Genomic DNA, 17,989 nt, shown 5'->3' on the forward strand with positions numbered 1-17,989 from the left:
AAACTGTTTCTTCCTATGTAAGTACAAATCTTAGTGATATTTAATAGAAAATGATAATTTGCTTAAACTGAAATAAGCATTTTTCTTCACTGTGTTAACATTCGTTTGCTGGGCATCTTTTTTCTTTATTGATTCCTGACTTCTTTTTTCTATAAATCTCTTTTATATTCTGGATAGGGAAAATCAGACTTATGAAGGAACTGTAGACAAAAATAGTAAGTCATATCACAATTACTGAAGTCCCAAAGTTATGTCTGAAAAAACATATGGCATAGAAACAAAATCTCCATGGATTTTAATTTTCTTACCTAAAGAGCAAAACAGCCTGAACTGATAAATCTTAAATTTTTCACAGATTAAGATTTCTGGTTCCTATATATAGTATTTAATTAGACTGTTTACTAATGCTAATTTATTTTTCTTACAGAAATCCCTCTCTATACTGAATATCAGCAATAATAATATTGATGACATAAGAGACTTAGAAATACTGGAGAATCTTAATCAGCTCATAGCAGTTGACAACCAACTTCTGCATGTGAAGGTAGTGTAAAGAAAAATTAGTTTAAAAATATTTACATGAAATTGTGATTTAAAAAATTTTTAAATATCTATAAAATTTATTACTTTAAAAACTATTCTAGATTTACTCTAAAACTAGCTTATGAATCTCTACTTCTTAATATATTTATTTGCATAATTCTGCCCTCTTACCTGGTTTTCTCTTCCATACCCCAGTGCCTCCACCCCTCACCAACAGAAAGAAGTTTCTCTGAGAAGAAAGTATGTGCTTTTCCTCTCTGTATTATTTTGCCAGCAAATGTTTCCCTCTAGAGACTAGATTTCTTGCCACTTAACTGTGATCTCCCAATGAATGAATTTCTAGTAACTGGGATTAGATCTGAACTCTCTCCAGGCTGCTGCTCCTTGGGGAAGTACCTGGATCTTGAACTTATTCTAATTTGCACTAACTATATTCATGTCATAGTATGTCATATCATCCCATATTCATTCAGTTATTTATTCATTCAAATACGCACTGAGCACCTACAGGTCTCTCAGGCACTGTACTATTCTGTGTAAATCAGAAGATGGAAGATTATAGTCCAGGGGCTCAAAAAACCTACAGTCAACAAGTAATGAAAAAACAATGTGATTCTGTTTTTGCAAGTATTGTGGTGGCACTAACTCAGCCTGGGGCTAGGGAAGGCTTCCTGGAAATAGTCGTCTGTAAGCTGAGCCCTGTCACAACCTCACAGTTTCTGATTTGGCAATGGGATGGCTTGTGGTATAATTTCTTTACATGGAGGGACGCCTGGGTGGCTCAGGTGGTTAAGCGACTGACTTTGGCTCAGGTCATGCTCTCGCAGTTTGTGACTTCAAGCCCCGCGGCAGGCTCTCTACTGACAGCTCAGAGCCTGGAGCCTGCTTCGTATTCTGTATCTCCCCCTCTCTCTACCCCTCCCTGCTCACGCTCTGTGTCTCTCTGTCTCTCCATAATAAATAAACGTTAAAAAAATTATTAAAAAAAAAAAAAACATTTATAATTTCTTTACATGGAGCCACCAGAGGAACGAAGAGCTTCTTTCTCCCATAACAGCGCTCTTGTTTTCAAAACTACTTCCAGACAGCTATCCACTGACCTTAAAAAAGTATTCCCTGGGGTGCCTGGGTGGCTCAGTCTGTTAGGCATCTGGCTCTTGATTTCAGCTCAGGTCATGATCTCATAGTTCATGAGTTTGAGCCTGGCGCTTGGCATTGCACTGACAGTGCAGAGCCTGCATGGGATTCTCTTCCTATCTCTCTGCCTTTCCCCTGCTTGTGCTCTCTCTCCCTCTCTTAAAATAAATAAATAAACTTAAAAAAAATTTTTTCTCTGACCTTGTTTCCAAATTCATACCTATTACCTAACTCATCCCATAACTACTATAAGCAGTAGATAATTACAAAAATAAATATTATATGTATTATACTACTAATGAATTCCTTAAAAACACCTAAAATTCCACTGATCAGGATGGATGTTTAAAATATAAAGACCAATAAGGAAGCATGACTCAATTAATTGTTTCAACTTACAACATGAAGGATGTAAGAAGTTCATGGGATAAATTCTGCATTCAAAAATACTTTAAGTTTTAGGGGTGCCTGGGCAGCTCAGCTGGTTAAGCATCCAACTCTTGACCTCAGCTTGGGTCTTGCTCTCAGGGTTGTGAGTTCAAGCCCCATGTTGGGCTCCATGCTGGGCATGGAGCTTACTTAAAAAAAATTTTGGGGGGGGGCAGGGGGGCGGGGGGGCACCTGGATGGCTCAGTTGGTTAAGCGTCCAACTTCAGCTCAGGTCATGATCTCACAGTTCATGGGTTTGAGCCCCGCATTGGGCTCTGTGCTCATAGCTCAGAGCCTGGAGCCTGTTTCAGATTCTGTGTCTCCCTCTGTCTCTGCCCTCCCCCACTTGTGCTCTGTCTCTGTTTCTTAAAAAATGAATAAATGTTAAAAAAAAATTTTAAATAAAACAAATTATTCTATTATGCTTTTAACCCTGAACAGAAAAATGAAAGTTTGATAACGGGACAAAAATTCTTGCCTCCAAATGATCCCAAAGGAAGTTTTTTTAAATGACATTAAGACCCAGCTATTTCACCTACAATAATTATTCTTAGGCAACATTAATAATGTATAACCAGGATAAATGTGTAACCAAAATAAATACTTTCATTACTATTAATTATTCATTCCAATGATAAATGTCTAAATAACCAACCCCTTTTTTTTTTAATATTGAACTCAATGTTACCTCCCCTGTGTAGTGTTTCCTGAACCTGTTCCCATCAAGCTAGTCTATTAAAAATATTTATGGTATCATATGTGCCAGGCACTGCCCTTGGACTTCAGAAAACATGTTCTAGGCACTGAGGATACCATGATCAAGAAAGACAGGGTCTCTCTACCCTCAAAGAGCTTACATTAAAATGACACAGAGGAGGGAACAGTCAGAAAATAAATAAGCAGAGAAGACTGTGAAAAGGGCTATGAAGGAATTAAATAGGATGACATAATGGAAAAGGGGTCAGTGGATATTTTAAATCAGGTTATTAAAAAAAGCCTCTGAGGGGTGCCTGGGTGGCTCAGTCGGTTAAGCAGCCGACTTCGGCTCAGGTCATGATCTCACGGCCCGTGAGTTCGAGCCCCGCGTCCGGCTCTGTGCGGACAGCTCAGAGCCTGGAGCCTGTTTCAGATTCTGTGTCTCCCTCTCTCTGACCCTCCCCCGTTCATGCTCTGTCTCTCTCTGTCTCAAAAATAAATAAATGTTAAAAAAAAAATTTTTTTTTAAATAAAAAAAGCCTCTGAGGAAATGACATTTATGCTGAGATCTGAAGAATGATAAAGAAACAATCTATGCAAAGAGCTAAGGAAAGAACATGCCAAGCATCGGGAACAGCAGGTGTAAAGATTCTGAGTATTCTAGGAACAAAAAAGAGGTCAATTTACTATGATAGGGACCCCAGTGCCTAGCTCAGTCTCTAACACATTGTGAGTGCTCAATAGATAATTGGTTGAATGAATGAAGAAGAAGCAACAGTATAACATAAGATTATGATAGGGGAGAGATCATAAAGATCTTTTAGGCCATGATCATAAGTTTGACTTTATTCTAAGTGCATTAGAAAGTCACTGAAAGGATTATATTTTAAAGACTATCAGCTATGTGAAGAAAAGGTTGCAAGAATAACAGCAAAGAGATCATCTGGGAGACTACTACAAAGTTTAAAAAAAAATGGTTGCTTGGAGATGAAAAGGAGTGACTGGATTGGAGGTTTTATTTATTTATTTATTTATTTATTTATTTATTTATTTATTCATTCATTCATTCATTCATTCATTCATGAAAGACAGAGAGAAACAGAGCATGCATGGGGGTGAGGGCCAGAGAGAAGGAGGCACAGAATCTGAAGCAGGCTCCAGGCTTTGAGCTATCAGCACAGAGCCCGATGCGGGGCTTAAACCCACAAACCGTGAGATCATGACCTAAGCATGCCTAACTGTCCTACAGTGAGACCAATTAATTAGTCAACAAGCCTGTCGCATTTGTTTTCGTGAATGAAAAAGTAGCTAAGCATCACTAACCTGAAAATAGCTTCTAAAATCAAAGAGAGGGACACCTGGGTGGCTCATTCTGTTAAGCGCCCAACTCTTGATTTTTAGCTCAGGTCATGATCTCATGGTTCACGAGTTCAAGCCCCACGTCAGACTCTGCACTGATGACACAGAGCCTACTTGGGATTCTCTCTCTCTCCCTCTCTCTCTCTCTATCCCTACCCCTGCTCACACATGCACTCTCTCTCTCTCAAAGTAAGTAAATAAACTTAAAAAAAATTAAAAAATAAAATCAAAGAGAAAGACAGAAACAAACATTTTTGGAGAAACTGATAATATGGAAACAAAAAAAAAATCCCACTATAATTAATTTCTTAAGAGAAATAAAAAAGGATTCTATAACCTTGGAACCAAAACAGGATTTTTTTTAAAAAGGAACATTAAATGAATGAGAGGACTTCAAAATTTAGAATTAGAAGAAATTAAATATTAAATTAAATATTCTCCAAGAAAGAACAAAAGAGAAAGAATGGAAAATAAGCAAGTAAAAAAGAAATGTAGAGAATTAAATTCAGGAGATCCAACATGTGACTAGTAAGAGCATAAGAATCAAAAAATAAGAAAAAAAAAGGGAAATAAAATTGTATTTAAAAATGACATAGGGCTGCATGGGTGGTTTAGTCAGTTAAACGTTGGACTCTTGATCTCAGCTCAGATCATGATCTCACAGTTCGTGAGTTCAAGCCCCACATGCTGGAGTTCTCACTCCCTCTCTCCTGCCACTACCCCACTCATGCTCGCTCTCTCTCTATCTCTATCTCTCAAAATAAATAAATAAAAACTTAAAAAAATTCTTTTAAATAACATAATGGGCCATGATATATTAACCAAAACAAGAATCACTAAACATACACATACACGCATGCGCACACACGCACACATACACACACACATACACACAGAAAGCCAAACAAAATGTGTGAAACAACTTCTTCAGACACTGAACTATAAGCGACACAGGACTGTGGACTCTAAGAGAATGAAAACAAACAAGGTGAGCTCTATAATTATCCCAGCTTTCTGCCTGAAGGCACTTTCCAGACCACAGTGCAGGGAGGGAAATAGCAAACAAGCCCTATGAAAATGTAAATCATAACTGGAGAAAAGCCACTCAAGAAAAAACATCTAGAAATGACATGGAGGATGGAACTAGAAGACAGGACTTCTAAAAAGCTATTATAAATATGCTCTAGAATTTAAAGGAAGCATGAACACAAACAGAAAGGAAATGGAAGATGCAAAGAAAAAAATAACTTTGGAACTGAAATATGTATCTAAAATGAAAAATTAATTGGATGGGATTAAAAGTATATTAGATATTATAGAAGAAATTATCAGTGAACTTAAAAGTATCACATTAGAACTACTGAAACTAAGGTACAGAAAGTAAAAACACTAAAAGATGAGCAGAGCCTCAATGGCTTGTGAGACACAAGCACTCAAACATGTATGAAAATGGAGTCCTAGGAATAGGGGACTAAATGATTATGTCTCTTCAAAACTCATAAATTGAGGGGCGCCTGGGTGGCTCAGTCGGTTAAGCCTCCGACTTCAGCTCAGGTCATGATCTCACAGTCTGGTCCGTGAGTTCAAGCCCCGCATCGGGCTCTGTGCTGACCGCTCAGAGCCTGGAGCCTGTTTCAGATTCTGGGTCTCCCTCTCTCCCTGACCCTCCCCCGTTCATGCTCTGTCTCTCTCTGTCTCAAAAATAAATAAATGTTAAAAAAAATTTTTTAAAAAAAACTCATAAATTGAATCCTAATCCCCACTGTGATGGTATCTGAAGGTGAGGCCTTTGGGAAATAATTAGGTCTCGAGGCTAGAGTCCTCATGAATGAGATTAGAGTTGTTATAAGAAGAGAAAAGAGAGTAGGGTTTTCTCTCTTAGCCATGTGAGCACACAGTGAGAAGTCAGGCATCTAAAAAACTAGGGAGAATGCTCTCACCAAGTCACAGTATCTGCCAACACTTTGAAAAAAAAAATTTTTAACGTTTACTCATTTTTTGAGAGAGAGAGACAGTGCAAGTGGGGGTGGGGCAGAGAGAGAGGGAGACATAGAAACCAAAGCTGGCTCCAGGCTCTGAGCTGTCAGCATAAAGCCCCATGCAGGGCCTGAACTCAGGAACTGTGAGATCATGAGCTTAGCCAAAGTCGGACGCATAATGGACTGAGCCACCCAGGCACCCCTACATTTTGATCTTGGACTTCCCAGCCTCCAGAATTGTGAGAAATCAATGCTTGTTGCTTAAGCCATCCAGTTTGACAAGCAGCCCAAACTAAAACAGAACCAGAAAATATCTTTGAAGAAATAATGACCTCAAGGTACTCAGAGTAGTCAAAACCTTCTTGAAAAAAAAAAAAAAAGTTCAAGGATTCACACTTTCCTATTTCAAAATTTACTACAAATCTATAGTAACTAAGATAGTGTGGCATTGCCATAAATGTGAAACTGGGAATTCAGAAATAAACCTTCACTTTTATGTTAATTGATTTTAAAAAAAAATTTTTTTTTCTCTTAACATTTATTTATTTTTGAGACAGAGAGAGACAGAACATGAACTGGGGAGGGTCAGAAAGAGAGGGAGACACAGAATCTGAAACAGGCTCCAGGCTCTGAGCTGTCAGCACAGAGCCCGACGCGGGGCTCAAACCCATGAACTGTGAGATCATAACCCCAGCCAGAGTTGGATGCTTACTCGGCTGAACCACTCAGGCACCACATTTATGACCTTTATTAGACAAAAATTTCTTAGATACAACTCCAAAAGTATAAGTAAAAAAAATAATTAATTAATTAAATGAAATAAAAAATTTTTGTGCTTCAAAGAAGACCATTAAGAAAGTGAAAAGGGGCGACTGGGTGGCTCAGTCGGTTAAGTGTCCACTTTCGGCTCAAGTCATGATCTCATGGTTTGTGAATTCAAGCCCCACATCAGGCTCTGTGCTGACAGCTCAGAGCCTGGAGCCTGCTTTGGATTCTGTGTCTCCCTCTCTTTCTGCCCCTCCCTCACAGGTGCTCTGTCTCTCTATCTCTCAAAAATAAATAAACATTTAAAAAATTAGAAAAAAAAGGAAGTGAAAAAGATAAGACAACAGACTGGAAAAAAATATTTGCAAGTCCTATATCTGATAATAGACTTATGTACAGAAACTCTTGCAACTCAGTAACAAAAAGACAAACAATCCAATTTATAAGTGGGCAGAGGACTTGAATAGATATTCTACAAAGACGATATGCAAAGTGGATAATAGGCACATGAAAAGATACTGAAAATCATTAGTCATTAGGGAAATGTAAATCAAAACCACAATTGTGTACCACTTCACACCTGATGAGACAGCTATAATTAAAAAGACAGATAATAACCAGTGTTGGCAATAATGTAGAGAAGTTAGAACGCTCATACTTTCTGAGGGGAATGTAAAATGTAACAGTCCTTCAAAATGTTAAATAGCATTACCATATGACACAAAACTCCACTACTCACTATACACCAAGAGAAACGGAAACATACATCCACAAAAAAAGTTGTACATGAATGTTCACAACATTATTCATAATAGCTGAAAAGTAGAAGCAATTCAAATGTCCATCAACCAATGGATGGATAAAAGAATGTGTATGTGTAATCACAAGGAAAATTTTTTGGCAATAAAAAGAAATGAATATTGATTTATACTACAACATGTATAAACTTTGAAAACATTGCACAAAGTGAAAGACACCAGTCACAAAACACCATGTATTGTAAGATTCCATTTCTATGAAATGTCCAGAATAGGTAAATTGACAGATATAGCTATATTATTGATTGCTTAGGGCTAAGAGGTTGGGGAAATATAGGAAGCAATGTTAAAGGGTACAGGGTTTCTTTTAGGGTAATAAAAATATTCTAAAATTGATTGTACTGATAATTATACAACTCTGTGAAAATACTAAAAATCATTTAATTGTATACTTTATTTTTTTAAGTTTATTTATTTATTTTGAGAGAGAGGGAAAGATAGAGAGACAGGAAGTGCACAAACAGGGGAGGGGCAGACAGAGAATCCCAAGCAGACTCTGCGCCGATGATTAAGCACCCCTTAATTGTATATTTTACATATGTGAATGTATGGTATGTGAATTGTGTCAATAAGGCTGTTGAAAAACAAAAAGCAGGGGCACCTCGATGGCTCAGTCAGTTAAATGTCTGATGCCTGATTTTGGCTCAGGTCATGATCTCCAGTTCATGAGTTTGAGCCCCACATCAGGTTCTACATTTACAGTGCAGAGTCTGCTTAGGATTCTCTCTTTCCCTCTCTCCCTGTCTCCCCTCTGCTCTTTCTCTTTCTCTCTCAAAATAAATAAATAGGGGAGCCTGGGAGGCTCAGTCAGTTAAATGTCCAACTTCAGCTCAGATCATGATCTCATATTTTGTGAGTTCGAGCCCCGCATCAGGCTCTGCACTGACAGCTCAGAACCTGGAGCCTACTTCGGATTTTGTGTCTCCCTCTCACTCTGTGTCCCTCCCCCACTTGTACTTTCTCTCTCAAAAGTAAGTAAACATTAAAAAAAAAAATAAACTTAAAAAATAAATTAAAAGCAAACAACAAAAATGTAAAAATATAATTGTCCCCAAATTCCCATATTTGATGAAAATCATAAACCCACAGAAGCTCAATAAAACCCAAACAAGAAAACCACCAAGAAAATTACACCAAGGTGTACAACCATAATAAAATTGCTGAAACAATGATAATAAGAATATCTTTGGAGCAACTAGAAAAAAGACACATTGTATAGAGAAAGGTGAGAATTATCACAGACTTTTTGTCAAAAACATTGTAAGCCAGAAGACAATGGAACAGCTCTGAAGTGCTAACAGAAAAAAAAAATATCAACTTAGTTATATATCCAATGAAACGATCTTTCAAAAAATGAAAGCAAAATACTGTTTTCAGATAAACTAAACTTGAAAGAATTTGTCCCCAGGAGATCTACACTACAAAAAAAAATATTAAAGTTCTTCAAGGCAAAGGAAAAATGTTAACAGAAACTTTTATCTACACAAATGAGAAAAATATTAAAAGTGGTAAGTGCAGGGTAAATACTTTTCACATTTTTTAATTCCTTTTAAAGATGATCAGTTTTTTTAAAAAACAAAAATAATAACCACAGACCATGAGGTTAATGACATGTAAAACTAAAATGTACGATAACAATAGAACAAATGGGAGGGAGGGTGGAAATGGCAATATACTAAGGTTATATATGAAGTGATGTCATTATTTGAAGAAATTCTGTGCTGATTTAAAGATGACTGTTCCAAACCCTAAAGTAACCACTAAAATTAAAAAGATGTACGGAACTAGTCAGTAATAGAGAGAAAATGAGATGCAAAAATAGGGGAGAGCAGGAATAAAGGAAAAGGGAACAGATGAAACAAATAAAAGATGGTAGTTTTAAATTCAGTTATATCAGTAATTGTAGTAAATGTAAATAGTCTGAATATTCCAATTAAAAGGCAGAGATAGTAAGACTGGATTTTAAAAATCCAATCATGTACTCTCTGTAAGAAACATACTTTAAATATGAAGATATATAAAGGTTAAAAGTAAAACCATAGGGAAATATATACAATAATAACAAATAATAAAATAAGAAAGCTGCAGTGACGATATTAATATAAGATAAAACCAACTTCAGGATAAGAAATATTACCAGAGATAGATAAGGAAAATTTATGGTGATAAAAAATGCCAATTCATTAAAAAAACATAACTATCCGGGGGCACGTGGGTGTCTCAGTGGGTTAAGCATCCAACTCTTGGTTTCTGCTCAAGTCATGATCTCATGGTTGGTGAGTTGGAGTCTGTGTAGGACTCTGTGCTAACAATGCAGAGCCTGCTTGGGGTTCTCTCTCTCTCTCCCCTCTCTGCCCCTCCCCTACTCATGTTCTCTCTCTGTCTCTCTCTCAAAATAAATAAATGAACTTAAAAAAAAATAACAATTCTCAATATTTATGCACCTAACAACAGAGCTTCAAAATGCAGAAAGCATTTCTGCAAAATTTCTGCAAAATTTCTGCAAAAATTTCAATTTCTGCAAAAATTGACAGAAGGGAAATAGATAAATCCATAATTATAACAGAGATTTCAACACTCTAAGTAGCTGATGAACAAGTAGATGGTAAATCAGGATATAAAAGATTGGAGGGACGCCTGGGTGGCTCAGCTGGTTAGGCGGCCAACTTGGGCTCAGGTCATGATCTCGCGGTCGTGAGTTCGAGCCCCCCGTCGGGCTCTGTGCTGACAGCTCAGAATCTGAAGCCTGCTTCAGATTCTGTGTGTGTCTCTTTCTCTGCCCCTTCCCAGCTCACACTGTCTCTCTGTCTCTCAAAAATAAACATTAAAAAAAATTTTTTTTAATTGTAACAACAGAGCCAACATGAATTAATCTAATTAACTCTCACAGAACATTCCATCTAACAACAGTAGTTAGAATATTCACCAAAATAATCCATATGCTGGGCCATAAAGCAAGCTCCATAAACTTTAAGGAACTGAAATTATATAGAGTATGTTATTTGACCACAATGGAATTAAATTAGAAAGGAATAAAGGAAAGATATCTTTAAAATCTCCAAATATTTGGAAATTCAGAAACACACTTTTAAATAACCTCTGGGACAAAGTAAAAAATCAGAAGGGAAATTAGAAAGTATTTTGAAAACAAAAACTTGAAAATTTGTGGGCTACAGTAGCCTAGTGCTTAGAGGGACATTTATAGCTTTGAATTCCTATATTACAAAAGAGGGAAAATGATCTAACTTCTACCTCAGAAAGCAAGAAAACTAAATGAAATTCAATTCAAAAAAAGGACATAATAAAGGTAAAAGCAGAAGTCAATGAGATAGAAATATAATGACTACAGACAAATCAATGAAACCAAAAGCTGACTCTTTGAAAATATAAGTAAAATAATCAATTCTAGGTGGGCTGATAAGAAAACAAAGAGAGAAGACACTAACAATATCAGAACAGAAAAAGATATCACTATAGCTAAAAGGATAATAAAGGAATACTGTAAAGAACTTTATGCCAATAAAGTTGAAAGTTCAGGTAAAACGTAAATTCCTTGAAATACAAATTAGAAGAAATAGAAATAAAAACATTTCCACAAAGAAAACTCCAAACCCAGATGACCCCTTGATACATTCTATCATATACTTAAGAAACAAATTATACCAATCTAGGGGCTCATGGGTGGCTTGGTCAGTTAAGTGTCTAATTCTTGATTTCGAATCAGGTCATGATCTCACATTTCATAAGTTCAAGCCCCAAATTGGGCTCTGCACTGACAGCGTGGAGCCTGCTTCAGATTCCGTCTCCCTTTCTCTCTGCCCCTTCCCCCTCTCAAAAATAAATAAACACTAAAAAATTTTTAATTAAAAAAAAAAAACCAATCCTACACAATCTCCTTTAGAAAATAGATAAGCAGGAAATATTTCTCAACTCATGTTATCAGGTTAACATTATTTTCCTATCCCCTCCAATATTACAAGAAAAGAAAAATACAATGAATGAAACACATAAAAACAATAGCCCCCATGAACACAGAAACACACGTCCTTACCAAAATATTAGCAAATAAAATCCAGCAATATATATATAGATAATCCATAATGACCAAGTGAGATTTATCCCAAGAATGAAAGATTGGTTTGACATTCAAAAATCAACATACCATACCAAACAAAATAAAGAAGAAATATGATCATCTCAACAGAGACATAAATGCATTTTTAAAAATTTAACATACATTTCTATTTTTTTATATGAAATTTATTGTCAAACTGGTTTCCATACAACACCCAGTGCTCATCCCAACAGGTGCCATCCTTGATGCCCATCACCCACTTTCCCCTCCCTCCACCCCCCATCAACCCTGTTTATTCTCAGTATTTAAGAGTCTCTTATGGTTTGCCTCCTTTCCTCTCTGTAACATGTTTTCCTCTCCTCCTCCTCCCACACATTTGATTTTTAAAAAATTCTCAGCAAACAATAAATAGAAAAGAATTTAACATGATAATTGGCATTCATGTAAAATCTATAGAAAACACCAGTTAATGATGAGAGACTAAATGCTTTCTTCCTCGAGACTGGGAATAAAGCAAGGATGTTTATAGGAGAAGTCTTAGCCAGTGCAATAAGGCAAGAAAATAAAACAAGCAACACTCAGTTTGGAAAGAAGGAAATAAAAATATCTTTACTTGGATACATATAAAATAAAAAATCTGGTGTGCCTGAGTGGCTCAGTTGATTAAGCATCCAACTCTTGATTTTGGGTCAGGTCATAATCTCATCATCATGAGATCTAGTCCTGTGTCAGGCTCCACACTGAGTATGGTGCCTGCTTAATATTCTCTCTCTTTCTGGAGCAACTGGGTGGCTCAGTCAGTTAAGCGTCCAACTTTGGCTCAGGTCATGATCTCATGGTCCATGAGTTTGAGTTCTGAGTCAGGCTCTGTGCTGACGGCTCAGAGCCTGAAGTCTGCTTCAATTCTGTGTCTCCCTCTCTCTGCCCCTCCCCTGCTCATACTCTGTCTCCCTCTCTCTCAAAAATAAACATTAAAAAATATTAAAAAACAAAAAGTTCTCTCTCTTTCTACCTCTGCCCCCTCCCCTGTTCATGCTCTCTCTAAAATAAAATATAAAAAATATTTTTAATCATTTTAAAATCCATAAAAAGCTATTAGAACTTATAAAATAAATTTAGCAATGCCAGGATACAAGATCAATATGCAAAAGTCAATTTTTACATACTAGCAATGAACTGGAAAATGATATTTTTTAAGATGCCATCTACAAATCATGTCAAAAAACATAAAATACATAAGGATGAATTTAAGAAAATACATGTAAGGGCTGTACAATAAAACACTACAAAATACTACTGGGAGAAAGTAATGAACACCTAAATAAATGGAGATAGGTACCATTTTCATGAATTAGAAGACTCTATATTCTTAAGGTGTCAATTCTTTCTAAATTAATCTATATATTCAACACAATCCCATTCAAAATCCCTGCAGAACTTGGGGTAAGCAAACTGTATTCCATGCAGAAGAATATTATCCAACAATAAAAATGAATGAACTACTGATGCACACATGGGCAAATTAAAAAACATTATACTGAGAGAAATAAGGTAAACAAGAAAAGAGTACATACTGTATAACTCCATTTATATGAAACTCCATTTATATGGAACTATATACAAATGTCTATAGTACCAAATGTATCAATAGTTGCTGAATGGGAAGGGGAAGTTGACTGGAAAGAGCCATGAGTGAATCTTTTGGAATAATGAAAACATTCTGTCTTGATTATAGTGATTGTCATATGGATGTATATGATTTAGGTTTTTAAATGGATGCATATCGTATGTAAGTTACAACTCAATAAAGTTAATTTTTAATATTAGAAAAACTTTCAAAACCAAAGGACATGAATTTCCAGATTGAAACTGTCTCCCCAATGCCAGCACAGTGGATGGAAACTGACCCATATCCAGGTTCAACCTTAAAAGTTTTTAGGACATCAGGAGTAAGGAGTTCCTAAAGATCTTGACGGGGGGGGGGGGGGGGGGAGATCATAATACAAAAAATAAAAATGGAATTATGATTATCAGACTTTCTATGTGGAAGACAGTAGAATAATATCTCCAAAATTTTGAGATAAGAATATTCAAAATCTAGAATTGTATACTCCATCAATTTTTCAATCAGTTATGAGGTATAAAATATCTTTGAACATGCATGCTCTCAAAAAAAAATGTATATTCCACATGCCGTTTCTCAGGCAACCCTTGAAAAATGAGTTCCATCTAACCAAGGCAGAAAACTAGGAAAAGGGAAGACATAGAATCTAGGAAACAGGAGAAAGGCTAAAGAAATTCCCAGAATGGATATGAAGGGACTCTGAAGTGAAGTCTTAGGACAGCATCTACCAGCCCAGTTTACAGCAGGCTGAATCGGTGATAAATACACAGAAAAATAAGCAGATAATCAACCAATTTTTTAACTGTAGGGAAAATAAAAAGCAATCGTGGTACATTATGTGATTTAGCTTTGAACAATATTTAAGTGAGCTTAATTACATAGTCAATAAATACTAACTAGATTAACAATTTTACTATAACTCTATTGACAGGATTAGGGAAGGGAAGTTTATTAGGGGGGTGGAGTGGTACTTATGAGAATTATATCATCATCTTCCACAGTAGGAATTCAGTAGATAAATATCTAAGATTTAAAAATCAATAAACAGCAGCTGTTATTTAGTAAAATGTGGAGGTAAGTGTGTGTAGGGATAGCTGTAGAAATTAAAAGAGGTTTTGTTGTAAGCCCTCAAGTACTCTTTAAGTTTTGTTATAAACCCTATGGTCTTTTTTTGTTTTTAACAGTGTTGATTGCATTGCTTTAATTTTTAAAAATCTAATTTAAAAATGAATGATTGTAAGGAACACTTGGTTATAGAATTTTGTTATCATATACCACCATATCCCCATTACACTGAGAGCCTTTAAGAGCAAGGAATTTTTATTGCCTTCAGAATTCCCTAGAGTTCAGCCCAGTGAGTGCTTGGCACATAACAGGCACCTACTACATGTTTACAGAATAAATGAAGAAAGGAACAATAAAAAATATTCAACCATCTGAGGAAGGAATGTAAACCATTCAGCAAGTTCCCGAGGCTGGGCTATGCCAAAAGTTGCTTTTTCCTCCCATAGAGAGAAGATACTCAGGGAGTAAGGATTAAATTTCAAGTTCTTATATTTCTAGCGAGGAGACAAGTGATTTAAAATTTTTAAATGCACAGCTTCTTGGAAGAGGAATACAGACTTGCCTAGCATTCATTTGAAATGTGCTCTTGTGGTCCATTTCAAATCATCTTCCAATGGCTTAGTAAAAGGACATCTTGAAGTTTAGCAACAAAATATTAACTTGTTTCTTGAAATGAATTATTGGGGTCAGTGTCTCCTTTTTTTTTTTTTTTTTGCTTTTATTTTTCCATTCTTTATGCTCACTGATTGAAGCTGCCCCAAAGCTGCTGACATCAAACCCTGTGCCATGGGAGGGAAAGCTCAATGTGCCATACAGAAGGTCGCTGACATCCATCCTAAAAGTCTTCAACAGCAGACAGCTTTGTGCCATGGGGAAAAAGAAATGAACATCATTAGAGACTCCTAACAAAACCCTATAATTACCCAAGGTTTTTAGCAACTTAGAGCAGCTGCTTTTATAAGGACATCCATAGCTTCCTCACATACACCTACAGAAAATACATGAAAAAGGGCGGGGGGTTCGGGAGGGAAAATAATGGTTCCTTAGACAGTTAAATAACTTTGAATCTTCCAATCAAGATTTTTGGTTTGAGCAGTGAGAACGGTATTTAAGAAAAATTAAAAGGAACACATGTAACAACAACAAAAAATACTGTCAGGGCAACTAAAAATCCTGAGGCTCCGTGGAAGGAATAAGAAAAGGAAAAAAGAAAAGAGAATTGGGTCACTAGCAAATATAGACATTCCCAAATGATGCCCATGCTCTAGCCTACTGAGGGTACCAGAGCCACTAGTAGCTACAGCTACATTAGAGGTAGAGGCACAGGATATGGACCCGTTAAGAAGCTTCCTGCTATTTGGGATTTCATTCCCCTTCCTTCACACCTTGTACAGACCCACAGCTGCCAAAGACTCCTTCTCCCAAGATCCTCTAACCCTGCCCTCATTTCTCCTATTCCCTGGTCCAAAGCTGATCCAGGTCAGAGATTCGAGGCAAGCGGGGGGGGGGGGGGGGGGGGGGGAGGGGGAGGTGAGGGAGACAGGTGAGGGAGACAGAGGACTAGAGGAAGAAATAGAACAGAAAATAAATCCTGTCTTTGCTCATTCTATGTCTGTGGCCCCTCTAATCAGCGAATTTTTCAAAGTGGTTCCATATAATTTCTCCTTTATATTTCCTGTCCTCCTTCTAGCCTCAGATCCATTGATTCATTGCATTCATTTGTTCATTTCTTCTTATCCATTCATTCAAAACCCCCACCATCTGGCAGTGCTTGCTGGACGATAGGGGAGACAACAATGAACAAAAAACAGATATAGTCCCTGGCCTTGAAGAGCTCTCCTCATTGAAGGGAAAAGAAACATTAAGCACATAATTACCCCAAAACAAATGTAAAATTGCACCTGTGGCAAATACTACAAAGAAAAAGTATGTGATTCTGAGAGCCTCCAAAAGGGGAATTTGCCTTAGTCAGGGACTCAGTGAAGGCTTCCCTTAGGAAGGGATTGCTAAACTGGACCCTGAGAGAACAGAAAGGATTATCAAGTAAAGAATAGCATGTGCAAAGGCCCCAATGCAGGTAAGAACATGGCAAAGATGAGAATAGTAAACTGGGAGTGTGAAGGTGCAGTATACTACAAAAAGAGGCTGATGGGTAGATGGGCCACACAGGTCATTATAGTTTTATCTTTTTTTTTTTTTTTATTTTTTTTAGAATTTTTTTTTTTCAACGTTTATTTATTTTTGGGACACAGAGAGACAGAGCATGAACGGGGGAGGGGCAGAGAGAGAGACACAGAATCGGAAACAGGCTCCAGGCTCTGAGCCATCAGCCCAGAGCCCGACGCGGGGCTCGAACTCACAGACCGCGAGATCGTGACCTGGCTGAAGTCGGACGCTTAACCGACTGCGCCACCCAGGCGCCCCTATAGTTTTATCTTTAACCTAAGAACAATGCAGGATCACTGAAGGTGTTTAAGGGTAAAGTAATTAATGATTAGCATTTTGAAAAGATTAGCATAGCTACGGTATGGAGAATAGATTGGAAGAGGCTAGACTATTTAAGAAGTGAGAGATGGTAAAAACTTAGAGTTGGGGTGGAAATGAAATGAGGAGACACTCTGGAGAGCTGTTTGGGAAATCAAGTGTACAGAACTTGGGTAGTGAGTTGGATATACAGAGCATTGAAGAAAGGAGTGGACAAGAGGGATTCTCTGGCTTCTGCCTTGCATAACAGAAAATAGGGAACTCAAGAGTCACATCCAGCAGAGTGGGAGAAGATTATGAGTTTTGGTCTTGTAGAGTGTGAGGTGCCTTTGTAGTGTTCCAAAGAAAATATTAAGTGGACAATTGGATACATAAGGCCAGAGCTCAATGGACAGAAGAACGTGGGTGACTTCAGCATATTGGTTATGTGGTCACTTAAACTGACATCATGAATGAGACTACCTAGATACGGAAAGAGATAGCATATGATAAAAATGCTCAATATAGTTTCCCACAAAATCTGGTTCTTCCTGTCATGTACAGATGACCCTTCCTTCCTCAGTGTAGCAAATGTTTTACTATTTTCATCAATATGTCTATGCTTTTTCTGTAAAGGGTCTGCAAATAAATGTAGATCACAGTGGGTTACAGACAATTGTTTTTCTAGCCATGATTTTACAGTCGGCTGTGCTCCAGGGAGGAAACAAATACTGTTTAAAAGGAATAAATGTAGATTATAGAAAAGCAAGCAAGTGAACTGATTCCTGAAGGTCTGCCACAGGGACACCTATCTGCTCCTGTTCCCCAAAGGAAACTGTATGCTCAGAAAACATGGTGATGCACTTGGAGAGGTTTTATAGCACTGTCACTGCACATATTATCTTTGGGCTTTTTCTCAAATAGGTTCTTTCCATAGGCTGACTCAGACAATGGTCCACTGGGTATAGCTCTGTTTTTTTATGAGATGTGTTCTCCAGTCTCAAAAGCAACTTTTAGAAAACACCTTGTTTACACA

At 37.0% G+C, this 17,989-nt stretch overlaps 1 protein-coding gene across 5 annotated transcripts in view; it reads left to right on the forward strand.

Annotated features, from left to right (window-relative positions):
• Positions 1 to 17,989, forward strand: part of PPP1R42 (protein phosphatase 1 regulatory subunit 42) — a 53,918-nt gene that overhangs the window by 12,069 nt on the left and 23,860 nt on the right. For all 5 annotated transcript variants that reach the window (XR_015246947.1, XM_025922915.2, XM_086695879.1 and 2 more), the window contains exon 5: positions 428 to 544. Coding sequence is in view for 4 of the 5 variants with exons in the window: in XM_025922915.2 (XP_025778700.1) it covers positions 428 to 544 (117 nt within the window). In the remaining variant the exon portion in view is untranslated. The remainder of the gene's footprint in view (positions 1 to 427; positions 545 to 17,989) is intronic.

Source organism: Puma concolor, chromosome F2 (genome assembly GCF_028749965.1).
Source record: "Puma concolor isolate L17-30 chromosome F2, mPumCon1.1.hap2, whole genome shotgun sequence".
Classification (NCBI taxonomy): domain Eukaryota; kingdom Metazoa; phylum Chordata; class Mammalia; order Carnivora; family Felidae; genus Puma; species Puma concolor.